The sequence below is a fragment of the Sinohyriopsis cumingii genome, chromosome 6 (assembly GCF_028554795.1).
Source record: "Sinohyriopsis cumingii isolate HCF-2022 chromosome 6, ASM2855479v2, whole genome shotgun sequence".
Lineage (NCBI taxonomy): Eukaryota > Metazoa > Mollusca > Bivalvia > Unionida > Unionidae > Sinohyriopsis > Sinohyriopsis cumingii.
Genome location: NC_142966.1, coordinates 146574480 through 146589682, shown reverse-complemented (window position 1 = coordinate 146589682; position 15203 = coordinate 146574480). Strand labels below are relative to the sequence as shown.

General features: G+C 36.9%; 1 protein-coding gene across 1 annotated transcript in view; it reads right to left on the bottom strand.

Moving 5' to 3' along the window:
- LOC149798218 (uncharacterized) overlaps window positions 1–15203 on the bottom strand; it is a 184393-nt gene that overhangs the window by 95454 nt on the left and 73736 nt on the right. The window contains exons 17-20 of the mRNA XM_089963322.1: window positions 11771–11838; window positions 7010–7151; window positions 4989–5120; window positions 2476–2658 (exon numbers count right to left, since the gene is read on the bottom strand). Of these exons, the coding sequence (XP_089819448.1) occupies window positions 2476–2658; window positions 4989–5120; window positions 7010–7151; window positions 11771–11838 (525 nt within the window). The remainder of the gene's footprint in view (window positions 1–2475; window positions 2659–4988; window positions 5121–7009; window positions 7152–11770; window positions 11839–15203) is intronic.

The following is a 15203-nucleotide window of genomic DNA, read 5'->3' as shown; positions in this document are numbered from 1 at the left end:
CGACAGTATCTATTCAATGAAATTACTGTGAATAGCTGGCTTGCATGCAGCCCAGCTCACTGGCAAGACAGTATCTATTAAATGGATCTGCTGTGAATAGCTGGCCTGCATGCAGCCCAGCCCACTGTCGAGTCAGTATCTATTCAATGAATTTGCTGTGAATAGCTGGCCTGCATGCAACCCAGCTCACTGGTGTGACAGTATCAATTCAATGGATTTTGTTGTGAATAGCTGGCCTGCCTGCAACCCAGCTCACTGGAATGCAGTATCTATTCAATGAATTTGCTGTGAATAGCTGGCCTGCATGCAGCTCAGCCCACTGACATGACTGTAACTATTCAATGAATTTGCTGTGAATAGCTGGCCTGCATGCAGCTCAGCCCACTGATGCAACTGTAGCTATTCAATGAATTCGCTGTGAATAGTTGGCCTGCATGCAGCCCAGCTCACTTGCTTGACAGTATCTATTAAATGGATCTGCTGTGAATAGCTGGCCTGCATGCAGCCCAGCCCACTGACGCGACTGTAGCTATTAAATGAATTTGCTGTGAATAGCTGGCCTGCATGCAACCCAGCTCACTGGTGTGACAGTATCAATTCAATGGATTTTGTTGTAAATAGCTGGCCTGCCTGCAACCCAGCTCACTGGCATGACAGTACCTATTCAATGAATATGCTGTGAATAGCTGGCCTCCATGCAGCCCAGCCCACTGATGTGACAGTATCTATTCAATGGATTTGCTGTGGATAGCCAACCTGCATGTAGCCCAACTCACTGGCATGACAGTACCTATTCCATGAATATGCTGTGAATAGCTGGCCTGCATGCAGCCCAGCCCACTGATGCGACAGTATCTATTCAATAAATTTGCTGTGAACAGCTGCCTGCATGCAGCCCAGCTCACTGACACAACAGTATCTATTAAATGGATTTGCTGTGAATTACCAGCATGCATGCAGCCCTGCCCACAGACGCGACAATATCTATTCAATGGATTTGCTGTGAATAGCTGGCCTGCATGCAGCATAGCTCACTGATGTGACAGTATCTATTCAATGGATTTGCAATGAATTACCAGCCTGCATGCAGCCCAGCTCACTGGCATGGCAGTATCTTTTCAATGGATTTCCTGCAAATAGCTGGCCTGCTGGCTGAATGACAGGTGTGCAAGTGACACAGCATGTCTTGCCAGTATGGACATCCAAAAGTGTGCTGTATGGTCAGGTCAGCAGCTGGCTGGACAGGCAACTTAGAACTGCTTGAATGGAATGTGCAGCCAAATGGCTGGACTGATTCAACAGGTCTTTAACAGTTCTCATTGCTGAACAGCCAGCCCAGTATGCAGCAAGGCTTGCTGCTTTGGTCACAAGTTAAAGGGAAGGAAGAAGGGAGGGCTGGACTGACTGGTTGTCCTTCTTGAAGAATGGATTATCAAAGTTAAAAAATACTATACATGTCCAGTCTTACAGGCCCGAAGGCTATGCTTGGGAATATGGTGGGATTTGCACTCAGTGGACCGATGAAATAGGGATTACACTCTACTATTCATTCCATGCTACTAAAGAAGATTTGTGACAGGCACAGAAACAATAATTCCCAGTGGCCACCAACTGGATTGATACTTCTTGGCTCTCTGCCAATGATGTTCAAGCTCTCTCACAAACCAGTGGACTGCAAATACATTGCAGATAGAAGACAAAGAGTATTTTATGCAAGTGAGACATGTCTCATGAGTGTCAACACCGCTTAAAATTCTTGTACTTGGCAAATAATGTCATTGTTCAACTGAAAAGACAAGAATAACAAAATATCACAAAAAAGAACCCAACCTGAAATTGTTCGCTATTAACAAATAAAACATGTGTTACCTAGGTAAGCAAACAATACAGGTAGCAGGTGTGAATAGACAAACAATAAAATCCAACAATAATGCACTAAAGCACATGGTTGAAATAACAAAAACCACAAATGCGTAAAAAATAAAAACCCACATAAATATTGATCACACACACGTAATACATTTGCAACAATCTAGATGGATGGGTTGAAATAATAAAGAACGAGGTCAAGAAATACAATGCTTACTGTACTGAGTGAAAAGGGTCCCTGGTGGCCAAGTGGTCTAAGGCACTCACCTTTACAGAACACTGATATATCACCTCTGTCCATGTGGGTTCAAGTCTTGGGCTAGGCCATCGTGGATATGTAAGAAAGTTTGCCTTTTGCATTAATAACATAAAAACAAAGTGAAAACTTAAACTGGTAAATATTCTGTTGATAGGCAGTCAACTAGTGGTGGTAAGGGGAGATAATGATTAAGAGTTTCTTCCCTTTGTCCACATGCTATATTGATGGTAAAGAGTTTCTGTCTTTCAAGCAGGGCTGGACTTGAGAAATAGTGGAGTATATTATCCAATCTTTAATGTGATTGGGAAATGTATCTAGTTGAGAAAAACCAAATGCCCAACACTTACCTCCATTACTGTGGCGAAGAGGTCTTCAGAATAAGCAAGGCGTTTGGCCATCATTGTCTGAGTCAATTCACAAATCAGTGCCACAAGGTTCCCCATTCCATCACCACTATGAGCTGATGTAGGAACCAGAGAAATGTACTCCCTAGGGTTCTTATTCTCGTAGAAAAGGCTTGCATTCAGTCCCTGTGATTATGATAAGCAGAAGTAAGATAGTATTTCAAAGAATATAACACTGCCTACAATAATGTAAAACTCAGCAGACAGTCTAAACTGTCAAATATTTTTAGATTTTAGTGTACATTAAGTTCTTGATATAAAACATTTTTCCTCAATAAGCACAGAGGTCCAAATCCAGTTCTATTAATAGGTTAAAATGTTTTATTCAATATCTGAAAAGCGAATGACCAGAGGTAACTTGTATAAGCATTTTAATCTGTAAAAGCCATTTTCATTACAGCTTTAATAATAAATAAGCATTATAGAAATCAGTGGTATGTAACGCACACATGCACACCCACACTTAAACAGAACGTTACAACTAAATGAATGCTAAGTTAGTCTTTGTCTCAAAGCAATCTATACATTCTCAAGGTTAATACAACCATTTCATCAAAAAAAAATTCAAGTGCTTTCCAAGGCAAAATATTTAAATTTCATGTACTGTTTAACTGCACCTAAAATGAAGATTACAAGCAGCAGAGTCCACAAAATTTCAGACTTAAGTGTTTTGCTTTTTACAGAACTCAGAACTTAATTTTTACGAAACAGATGAAGACATTATAGTTGAGATGCTTGGGACTAGAGGAAGGCAGGGGTGTAAACATCTCATCTACATCAGTTCAGGAATAAGAAGGGTTTTTTCCCCAAGGCTTCCAAGTCTGTCATGCTTAAGCAACAAATGTTTATAATTCATATGTTCTTAATGTTTCTGTCCTTTTGTGCTTTTCAGTCTTGCAATTAAACTTCACAGCACTGGTAATGGATGCCATGTTGGCTACAAAAAACCAAATCCAAGTCTAGAAAATATTATGTTTAGAATCAATCAGAAAACCCTTCCAACATGTGGCACCTACATGTATAAAAGCTTACATGTAACTCGAGAATTTGCATTTTCACACCCAACCCTCAATTTGTTAATGGTATTTGCATTTATATACAATCTTTTCAGTAACCAAGGTGTCTTTTTAATTGTATTTGCATTTACACACTCTTTTCAGTAACCAAGGAGTCTTTTTAATGGTATTTGTGTTTACACTCTTTTCAGTAACCAAGGTGTTATATTAATGGTATTTGCATACACATACACTCTTTTCAGTAACCAAGGTGTCATTTTAATGGTTTTTGCATACACATACACTCTTTTCAGTAACCAAGGTGTCATTCTAATGGTATTTGCATACACATACACTCTTTTCAGTAACCAAGGTGTCATTTTAATGGTATTTGCATTTACATACTCTTTTCAGTAACCAAGGTGTCATTTTAATGGTATTTGCATTTACATACTCTTTTCAGTAACCAAGGTGTCATTTTAATGGTATTTGCATACACATACACTCTTTTCAGTAACCAAGGTGTCATTTTAATGGTATTTGCATACACATACACTCTTTTCAGTAACCAAGGTGTCATTTTAATGGTATTTGCATACACATACACTCTTTTCAGTAACCAAGGTGTCATTTTAATGGTATTTGCATTTACATACTCTTTTCAGTAACCAAGGTGTCATTTTAATGGTATTTGCATTTACACACACTTTTCAGTAACCATGATGTCATTTTAATAGTATTTGCATTTATGCACTCTTTTCAGTAACCAAGGTGTCATTTTAATGGTATTTGCATACACATACACTCTTTTCAGTAACCAAGGTGTCATTTTAATGGTATTTGCATACACATACACTCTTTTCAGTAACCAAGGTGTCATATTAATGTGAAGAAATTCTTCTTTTCAGCAAGTTATTATACAGTTTATGTGTTAGACCTGTAATAAGATATAAGCCAGAGAATGTCAAAATTTTGTCATTTTCCTCCTCTGATCAGACACTTTTAAGATTGCCCAGGGTTATGGTTATTATCAGGACTCTGTATTTTTTTTGATACAATGTCATACCAATTTCATATCTTTATTGAAACAGTGTCATATCGATAACATATTGTTATTGAAACATTCTCATACCAATTTCATATCTTTATTGACACAATGTCATACCAATTTCATATTTTAACTGACACTGTCATACCAAATTCATATCTTTATTGACACAATGTCATACCAATTTCATATTTTAAGTGACACTGTCATACCAATTTCATATCTTTATTGATACAAGGTCATGCTAATTCCACATCTTTCATTCTTTCCATGATTGTTCATTGAAAGCCAGAAATACACAGACATAACTCACTGCTATTTAAATACTGCTTACAAAATAAAGACTGACCTCATATCCCTATACCCCTGATTAAAAACATAAGTTCACATTCTCTTAATATGGTTCTGCTGACCTGCTCAGCTAGTTGCACTATCGATTCTCTGACACGCTCGTCAAACTCCTGTCGTGTGTGGAGGGCTTGCTTTTTGATGGTGTTCATCACATCACTAGCAGGGTTGGTCTTCCACCCATACAAACGGTCAATCTGGTAAAACACAAGAATACAATTGTTTGTAAGATGGGAATATGATGACAGATCTTTCTTTGGGACTGCGATTTCTGATTTAGATCTGGCATGTGCATCTTCCTCCATTGTGTTGGCTGGATAGAGATTTTTAAAAATACCCATATGATATAAATGTAACCAGATAAAACCAAGTCGCTGCCTAGATATGGCCTGAAGGCCTTGGTTGCATATGCCTAATTTAGACTGTCATGAGGTGAATAATATGAGAACATGACTCAGCAAGAAGAAGATAGAATTATTTTTAAAAAATATTTATTAATACTACATCATCACAATTTTATTGCACAATATTGCTTGTAATCTTGTGTTCTATGGCACAGCAATACAAGTAGGTCTTGTAGTGATGAGGTAATTGTAGCCAAGTGTCTTGCCTAAGGACAAGCTATGGTTGCCAAACCATGCAAATCTGATGACAGAAATAAAATCATACCCTTTTGGACACTGAGTCCAGAAATCTAACCACAGAGCAATTTCAGCTCCTGTCTCCACTGATCATCTCTTACGATATGCAGGAAATTACATCTGGTCTAATTTAAATTCTCAAATTCACAGAGCATCAAGAATGGGCAATAAAATAAAGCAAGAATGACAAATTCAGCAATGCTTGAGTGAATCATAAATTGACATTGGTATTTATATAAAAATCCCATGTGTTATTAACATAAAATATACTAAAAATTAAGATTGTTTCCAACTTTCTCAGTGGACCAACAGTTAGAATTACTGTGTATGAGCAATAGGTCCTTAATTCTTTAAGAACTTTGCAATCCATATAAAAAGTGAACTGAGCAATTGTGCTGAAATATATGATTCATGCAATGGATACCGGGAAAACCCCATCCAGCTAGAGCTATTAGTGATGGGTGCATTGCAAAGTGCAACGCTTAAGTACATTTTTCTCTCTATGGCCATAAACAGAGGAATCTGTGGGAAATCAATGTTATGACATGAAACAATCAGCAGATATAACTGCTGTAAATGGCATGAAATGCTGGGAATCTAAATCATTCAAGGTATCATCGATATAAAAACCTATACTAAAATTGCTTGAAATCCAACCATCCTTGATAAAGTCATGCTGAAAAAAACATATTCTGGAGGACAGGTAATCAGGCAGGCATAACTCATGAAGTTGGTTCATGAAATGTTGTAAACTAAATTCATTCAAGGCCTTATCAGTATAAAGCCTCGTACCAAATCTGAAAGAAATTCAACAAACCTTGTTAAAGTCATGCAGCTGGAACCAAAGTTATGAAGTTGAGCTAACTGAGGGGTAATTTCTGTAAATGACATCATCAATATAAAGTCTCATACCAAAGTTGTTTGAAAACCAACAAACTTTGCTAAAATTGTGCTGCAGGCCATAATTCCTGTTAATGATGTCATGGAATGCTGGAAACCAAAACTGGTCAAGGACTCGTCATTACAAAGCCACGTACCAAAAAATCTTGGGAAAGGTACGCTGAAGAAACCAAGTCTGGAGGCATGTGTAAATTATTTTGTGGAATACTGGAAATCAAACTCATTCAAGGTCTCGTCAATTTAAAGCTGCAAGTCCAAAAATCCTTGGTAATATTCAGCTGTAAAATTCAAAATTATCAGGAACCATTTCTTGTCTAGAGGATCAAAGAAAAGCTGGGATTTGAACTGTTACTTGTCAATATAAAGCTGAATGCAAAATCTGGTTAAAATCCAACAATTCACAGTATTATTGTGTATAAACCAAACTGCTGACAGAATGAATGGCTGAACAGCTGGATGGGTTAACTGCTAAAAAGCCTACAATAATTGATCAAGTCAATGGAAAATTGCAGCGATCAAGTTCTCACAAATTCTTCCAAAGTTACCTTATTTAGTGCCACAACAAAAGGTGTTTTCTTTTCCTTGAGTAGATTGATAGATTCAATAGTCTGCGGTTCCAAACCATGCATAATGTCCACAACAAGTACGGCTATATCACAAAGAGATGACCCTCGTGATCGAAGATTGCTGAAATAAAATTAGAAAGGTGTTTTAAAAAAATGCAACAAACACCAAAGCCCTCAAGACAGATGATAAGTAACTGTTACAGATTACCTCCCCTTCCCACCCCTAACATGTTAGCCACACATATCCCCAAAGTTTATCAGTTTTAGCTTGAGCAAAGCCTATGAAAGGATGCTATAATTTATGAGGAAGGATACGAAGTATTGATAGTAATGTGATCAGGTAAGTATTCTCGAAGAAACTTCATTTACTAAAAAAAAATCCTGTCTCTTTCGAATACATTACCCCATCATATTAGTATTAGGCAAATAGGTAAGGAAAGGAGGAAATGCATGAGCATCAAATATGAACCCACATCACCTTGTAGGAGCTCTTCTGAATGGATCAACACCTCTAAATATGAAAGCAGCACAACCAAAGATTATGTTTATATTCAAGTGAGTGAGATTCCTGTAGGGTCCTGCACCTGGCTATTGCCACACCTGCAAAAGTTTCCCAGAGAAATCCAGCACAGGTTATAAGGCCATGCCTGAAACCAAGGCTGAGGCATGTTAACTGTCTGGGTTGCTACCAGTGGCATGATTAAATTGAACTCTCTTCTTTGTGAGGCCAGGTCTCACAAAACAGAAGCTGGAGAATGCAGATAACTGACTCTATGTCTTGATTCGAAACATTATGTTCGAAGGCAAGGTTGATAGAAATTGTTGATATTATTGAGCCAAGATCTTCACAAGCCTAATCTGATCAAATGAGTATTCTGAATCTAATAAAGCACTTTATCCAAGAGGTCTGCAAATGCGAGATTCTGTTTTGTTTTTCAATCTTAACTGGAATGAAAAGCCTACATTCATGCCCCATACATTCCCCGTACCATCTATGAGCATGAACTGTGTCTTGCAGTTTCACCTACCTTGATGGGTTGATCAAGGACAGCAGGCAAATAGTTACTTGTTGGTTGCATGTAGCGAGAATCCTGTTCTTAGAAATAAAACCAGTTTTTTTTAATAGTATGATTGACCCATTGGAACGAAACTGCTTATACTGTGTGACCCCCCCCCCCCCGCACGCTCCGTTATAACACAAATTCCGATATAACACGATTTTGGCATGGCTCCTGAAATTTCATATAGATGTATTTTCCTCATATACAAACATTTTTGTTTTCTTTCTTAAATGTATGAAAAGTAACGTGTAAAATTTTTATCATTTTTGGGAAGAGATGGTGTATAAATTCTAATACAACACAATCATGGCATGGCTTGTGCAATTTTGATGTACATGTATTTTTGACATACATGGAAAAAGATTTCTTCATAAAAATACAAAAAATAACTCACAAAAATGTATTCAGTGATCATGTTGGCTTTACTAATGGTGCGAATTGCGATTTATTTTCCTTACTGACAACAAAATATACCATCTGGTGAGTTTTATTTGTGATATTTTTGGCTGCTTAAACTTTTATATTCAACCTTGGATTTGGAGTATTAAAATTCTGAGGCACCATGAAAGGAAGCCACAAACTTGATGCAAAATGGCCTGGAATATATATATTATAGATAAACAAATTTTTTGTTCATACTGACAAACCATCATAACAATGCATTGTTATATCATAACCTGCTAATTCTGATATCTGGCCTGAGGACTGTATGCTGTTACATGTCCGCATTTTTTTTATATTATGTTTCTTGAAATTTCTGCTATCACAGATTAAATGGATGAGACACTATCTCATAAGGGATCTTTTGGACAAAGTAGTGTTGGACTATCGGCTGTTTGCTGGCAATTAATATATCTATGTAGACTGACCTTTATATGTGGATGGTAAGTAAAATTCTTCTTTTCACTCACAGCAGTTTTCTGTAGTAATTCCTGTCAGAACAAGACACCAGTTGGCCTTTTTTTTTTAAAATTCGGACCCATGCGTGGATACAGCATCACTCCGTTACCAGAAATACCACCCCCCCCAAATAACAACAAAAAACAAAGATCTACTTGCTGGTCTATCCAGTTGTCATTCTACCAGGACCAGTTACAATTGACCAACATTTGAATGCAGGAACATTAACTGCTACAATTCACCAAACAATGGCTAATCCCTTTTTATTTTATAAAATGTACACAGAAAGAAAAGTTCTACTGAAACTTCAAAGAAAACTGATCACCTCTGAAGCACCGATTTTTGTGTATAAATACTACGAAAATAATCAGTCTCAATTCATGTTCCACAATCATCTTTTATGTTGTTGCTACAAAAAGAAACTGACATCTGTTTGGTCCTCCAAAAGCTGTCCTTGGTATTAACTTCAAAAACACACCCAAAATTTTTTTAAGGAAGTCAGCACCAAATTTCAATAAAGCAGTGGAATTTGATGGATTCTGGCACATTCCAAAGTGATAAATATCCAATCTTTTGAAACTACCGATATCTGACCATCAAGTTAATTGAAGATGGGGTATCTAGCATATTTGTTTGTTCAACTTTTAAACTTGTTCACATTTTCATTTCCCTATCAACTGCCTCATCCCCTGGGTAGCCTCATCAAGATGGCAGGAGAATTTAAGTACATGTACATGTAAACAACTATAGCCACGTGCTATTTGCGACAGCTGTAGTGAACTGTTTCATGACAATTGGATATAGATAAAATGAGGACTACCACTTTATTTATATGTGTGTTATTTGTGTTTCCTAATGGGATGCAAGTCATACATTTGAATTTTATAAAATGTGATCGATACTCAAGTTCATGGATTTCTTAAATGTGATGCACAGTACTTAACATATTACAGATTATATTACATAAATGTAAGTTGTCAATATTCAAATGTTTTTTAGACTAGTTTTATTTTCATTTAATCAAAAGCACATATTTTTTTGCCCACATTTATTACCCCCCATATTTAAGGTAAATACATCATTTTCTACAGCTAATGGACTTGGTTGGTTATAACACAGTTTGGTCTATAACATGGTCGGGTTCTATGAAGCCCCACCATCATGTTATAGTTGGGTCACACTTTAGTTTGTATCCATGGACAGCATAAGTAGCCCATACACCCTGCATGGTGAAGCTAGTCTATGACCAGTGGAGCAAAAAAGCTAATCTATGACCAGTGGAGCAAAAAAGTGAAAAGATCTAAGAAAATTAGATTCAATGCTTTTTACATCGATCCTTCATTAAAGTGAAACTGCTTTCCAAAATTTTTGTATGAAATAATTGCATTTCCTTTATTTTCTGCAGTTCTGAAAGTTTTAAGATTTCCCAGTCATTATCCATTTGAATGAATAATCTACAAACAGAATAGACAAATTCAAACAGTTATAGTTCTACTAACAGACAGGAACATTCATGTTGGCCACACATCTCTTATTTTTTTTACAAAGCCATCAAAAATTCAATGACAATGAAGTTACCTAGAGTATCCTGAAATTGTAGAATTAATCAAGTCCAGATTTCTCAAAGCCGAAGATAATTAGGTCTGATCACTGATCTTCACCAGTGTCATTTTCCATATATCTCTCATGATCTCATGTCAGTTGTGGAAATGTGATTTCAGCTCTTCTTGGTAGTCTTTATTTACTACCGAGTCTAGAAGTTTAAATTTGTCATAAATGACGGACACAAATAAAAGATTGATTCTGCTCTCATTCAGGTTAGTTAGTATCTCCTGTTGTACAAAAATTGCAATAGCCTGCTAACTGCATTCAGAATGGATGGTTAATTATATGTTTGGTCACATGTAGAATGAAAAATGGGTAGTTGATTATATCTTTGGTTCATGTGTGGAATGATGACATTATCCACATAACATGACATTTTACTACTCTTAAGCCACTGTATTCATGCCATGAACATCGGAAGAAACAGACGGTGCATTCCTATGGACTGTAGTTTAACTAAATGTGAATAAATATACTTTAATAACAACTTTATTGCTGGCTATGTCAGGATTGTTTGATGCTGAGCATTCAGACACAAAACCAGTGTAAGTTAATGATCTTGACAGGTATTTGAATTATGCTCCTTCTGGCAGTAGTACTGTTTTAGCCATCGTGTAACCACCCTTCATAGCCATCATGTAACCACCCTTTGTAGCCATCATGTAACCACCCTTCATAGCCATCATGTAACCACCCTTCGTAGCCATCATGTAACCACCCTTTGTAGCCATCATGTAACCACCCTTCATAGCCATCATGTAACCACCCTTCGTAGCCATCATGTAACCACCCTTCATAGCCAGTATAATTTTATTTTGTAAATAAGTTAATCCATGTATTAAATATCTACAAATATACAAAGTTTGAAAGAGGCAAATCCACAAACGTAAAGACTCATGAACATTTTAAAAAAACAACCCCTTATGAAAACTGATACCCCTAAAATATATAATAAATAAAATCACAATGATGTTAATAATACTCTGTGTACAGTTAAGAAGGAAATATTGGTAACTGCATAGATGGATGGATGGACTGACAATCAGTTCTAGATAGCTAGATCAATAGACATATAAACTGGTGTGAGTGATGTATTTTTCTGTAAAGATTAACAGGAAGGCATACAGAGATAAAGTGATAAATAAATCGCAAAGTATTTGTACACATTACCTACCTGAATGACTCGTGGCCTGGAGTATCTATAATTAATAGGCCTGGTAACTTTAACTCCATCTTCTGAAACTAAAGAAAACAAACCCATGTACAACATATTTCAACATGTTTGACATAACATTTGTGTGATTTAGTTAACGATGATGAGAAATTCAATAGCAGTTTAGCAATCCTTCAAATAAATTGCAAAAAATGCAGTTTTCACTTTTTCTATTGAGCTAAAATAAAAAAATAAAAAAACTGATGAGTCATATTTTTTTATATCATTTACTAAAACTCACTGAAATTTCAAACAAGATACATCAATAATGAAACAAAGCACTATTATTTTAATTGTAGTAGTTGAATAATTTAGCGGCAAAGTGAAAAAATGATAACCAACCTTTTCCGATAGATTCAGAGGGTGAATGATAGCACATGTACTCGCACATTTACATAGACTTCTCCAAATAAGAATCTGATTTATATAAAAATCATGAGACACTAGTTTTATAGTTCCATCTCAAAAAGGTATTAGAGTCAAAGTATAGATTTGGTGGGGGTGGGTGGGGTGGAAATTAATGACACTGACTTTATTATCTGACCTTGACTGTGGTATGTGATATGCCATCACACTGAGAAAGTAAATATTTTAGTAAATTATATTTCTTCAAGAAATACTTTACCTGAGCACATTGAGAAATAAATTCTGCTACCTTCTGAATACAACCTTCCGGGAAAGAGGAAAAATCAATCTTTCCTGTCTTATTATCATACAATGGGAAGAAACTCCTGTTTTCCCTTAGTTTAAGCTGGAACAAAAACACTAATGAGGATGCTTGCATTGCAAGAAAGGTTGTGAAAGCTAGTAATGCAATCAGGCAAGTATTTTCTGAGAAAAATAATTTACTAAAGAATATACTCTATTGAATACATTCTCTGATCACATTAACACTGTTAGAGGATGAGACACAAGAGCTTCCAACCTCTAACACAGTTGCCCTTCAAGAGAGCTATGATTGGAGTCCTTATGCAACAGATTAATTGTTTTCTTAATGTGAAGGCTGCATAAGCAATGGTCATGTGATGTCAGTTTACTGGCAGGGATAGTCGAACATTTTTTAACAAGAAAAAATCAGGGCAAATCAGTAAAAGCCTATGGAAAGGTAGCGCTGACTTTATCTGGGACAGGTAGTCATCTGGAACACAGTGACCTGACCCATCAGATTCAATTCCATTCTGTGATCCTAGATCTCAGAGATAGAAGCTTGAGAAGGTTGGCTACTTGCCAGAAAATGACTTCAATGATGCCTTGGATATAATTGCAAGGCTTGTAAAAATCACCTGACCCTCATGAGCTCAAATTTTTTATGAGGTACATCTCTTCCTGAGAGACTTCAAAGTACCCACAGCATCTCAACCAATTAAACCAAGGTCTGTAGGGTTAAGTCATACTTCCTAGTCTATGGGATGACAGATTTAGTTTCTGTGGGTTTAACACCATTTTTCTGCACAAGATACATTACAGCCAGTATGTTTGATGGAGGAAGACCCCAGGAAAAACCACTGACCCATGGAAAGCTACTGGTAAGTTTTCTTGCATTCCCACCTGTCTGAGTGGAGACTGAAACCCAAGCGGACAAAGGAGAGACGTCAGTGATATGTAAACACAAGCAACTTTGACCACTTGGCTACCTTGGGCCCATTGGGAAAAAAGAGGTGCTTTCGGGCCCTATGATTATTTTCCATGTGTTTCTGGTAGTGCCTGATAGTATAGACTAGATCTTGTGATTTTCCTTTGGAGGTCTAACACTAGATAAGTAGACCATTCACCCAAGACTTGTCCCATTCGAAAAGGACAATCAGAACCAGTCTGCTGTTTGGTCCCTTATTTTCTGGATTATTATCAGTATCAGAACAGCTGGATGGAAGACATAATTCCCAAACCCATCTTAAATGATTGCCAGATCACCCACAGCTCTGGCCTTTCATACCTGGACTACAGAAATAATGATGGGTACTTTGTGGGTCCACCTCATAAAAACAAAATGTTCTAGCACTGGGCAGCACTGGCAAAAATCCAATGAATGATCGATGGAAGAAGATAAAACTTGGCAATGACTTAGAACAGGATGTATTAGTTATTTGGGAAAAAGTATGTGGCAATTATTGGGAGGCCTTAGAAAGGAGAACTGGGTTTTATGTCCCCCATAATTAAACTGCTTTTGAAAAAGGTGCATGTTAGGCTGTGGTTGAAACTGCTATTGTTGAGTAGGACTTGTCATCTCTCCTGCCTATGATCATCCCTTCAATGCAGATTAGATTAATGTGGGTTAAAAACAGAAGATGTTAGGAGAGCTGGACAGACAGCTCTCGTACTGCTTGTTTCAGTACGTACTCAGTATGACTACTAAATGGTAAACTCAAAAGGCAATGAGTATGTGGCTTCATTGATGACATGCAGATCAAGGCAATTCATGCCACCAAAAGTAGATTGCAAAAAGCTCTCAAGACAATGGTGATGGAGTAGGTCACATACTTCCACACATTTTTATTACTCAATTTTTCAGTCAGAAGAAAAATTGTTAAGGATGTAAAGTTAAATATTGATGATGTGGCCACAAGTTCAGAAAGTGCATGAGAAACATGGCTATTAACCTTATCCAGGATCAGAACATCATCAATGTACATGCCCAGGGATCGTCCTCGGCTTCGCCAATGTCGCAAATTGCGATTTTTTTTAAACGCCAGGACCATCCCTGCATGCCTGAGGGTACCTAGACATTTCAGAGAGGACAATTTGGATAAGGGACAAATCGGAGAGAGACAATTCAGAAACAGACATTTCGGAGAATGGACGACTCATAGGACAATTTGGAGACATAAAATTGCATAAATATCTGATTTAACAAAATTCAAGAAAAGCAGTTCTTTTAATGATGATGGAAATTTTGAATCTGGTGTAATGACCAAGCATTTTTGCAATTTTTAAAAAAGAATTTGTTCCAAAAATAAGGTTTTGTTAAACTAAAATCTATTACATTATCAACTGTTGGTGTGAACTTAGATCAAAACCTGTAGCTTCCTCATACAAGATTCTTATTTCATATGCTTTACCCATATATATTTCTAAAACAAATTGATTCATTAAAGTGTGTCTTTATATACAAGTCTTTTTCTTCTTGTTGTTTTAGGGTTTAATGACATTTTACAGCACAAAATAGGCTATACATAGTGGCCAGTATAAATGATGTTGTTGTTGTTGTGGGGTTTAACGCCATTTTTCAGCACGATAGGCTATACATGGCGGCCAGTATTAATGGTGGAGGAAGAACCCGGAAAACCCCGGAAAGAACCACCGACCCACGAGAAGCTACTGGCAAGCTTTCTCACATGCCCACATTGGCTGAATCTTAGACTCGAACCGCCGCAGACAGAGGTGAGATGGCAGTGAT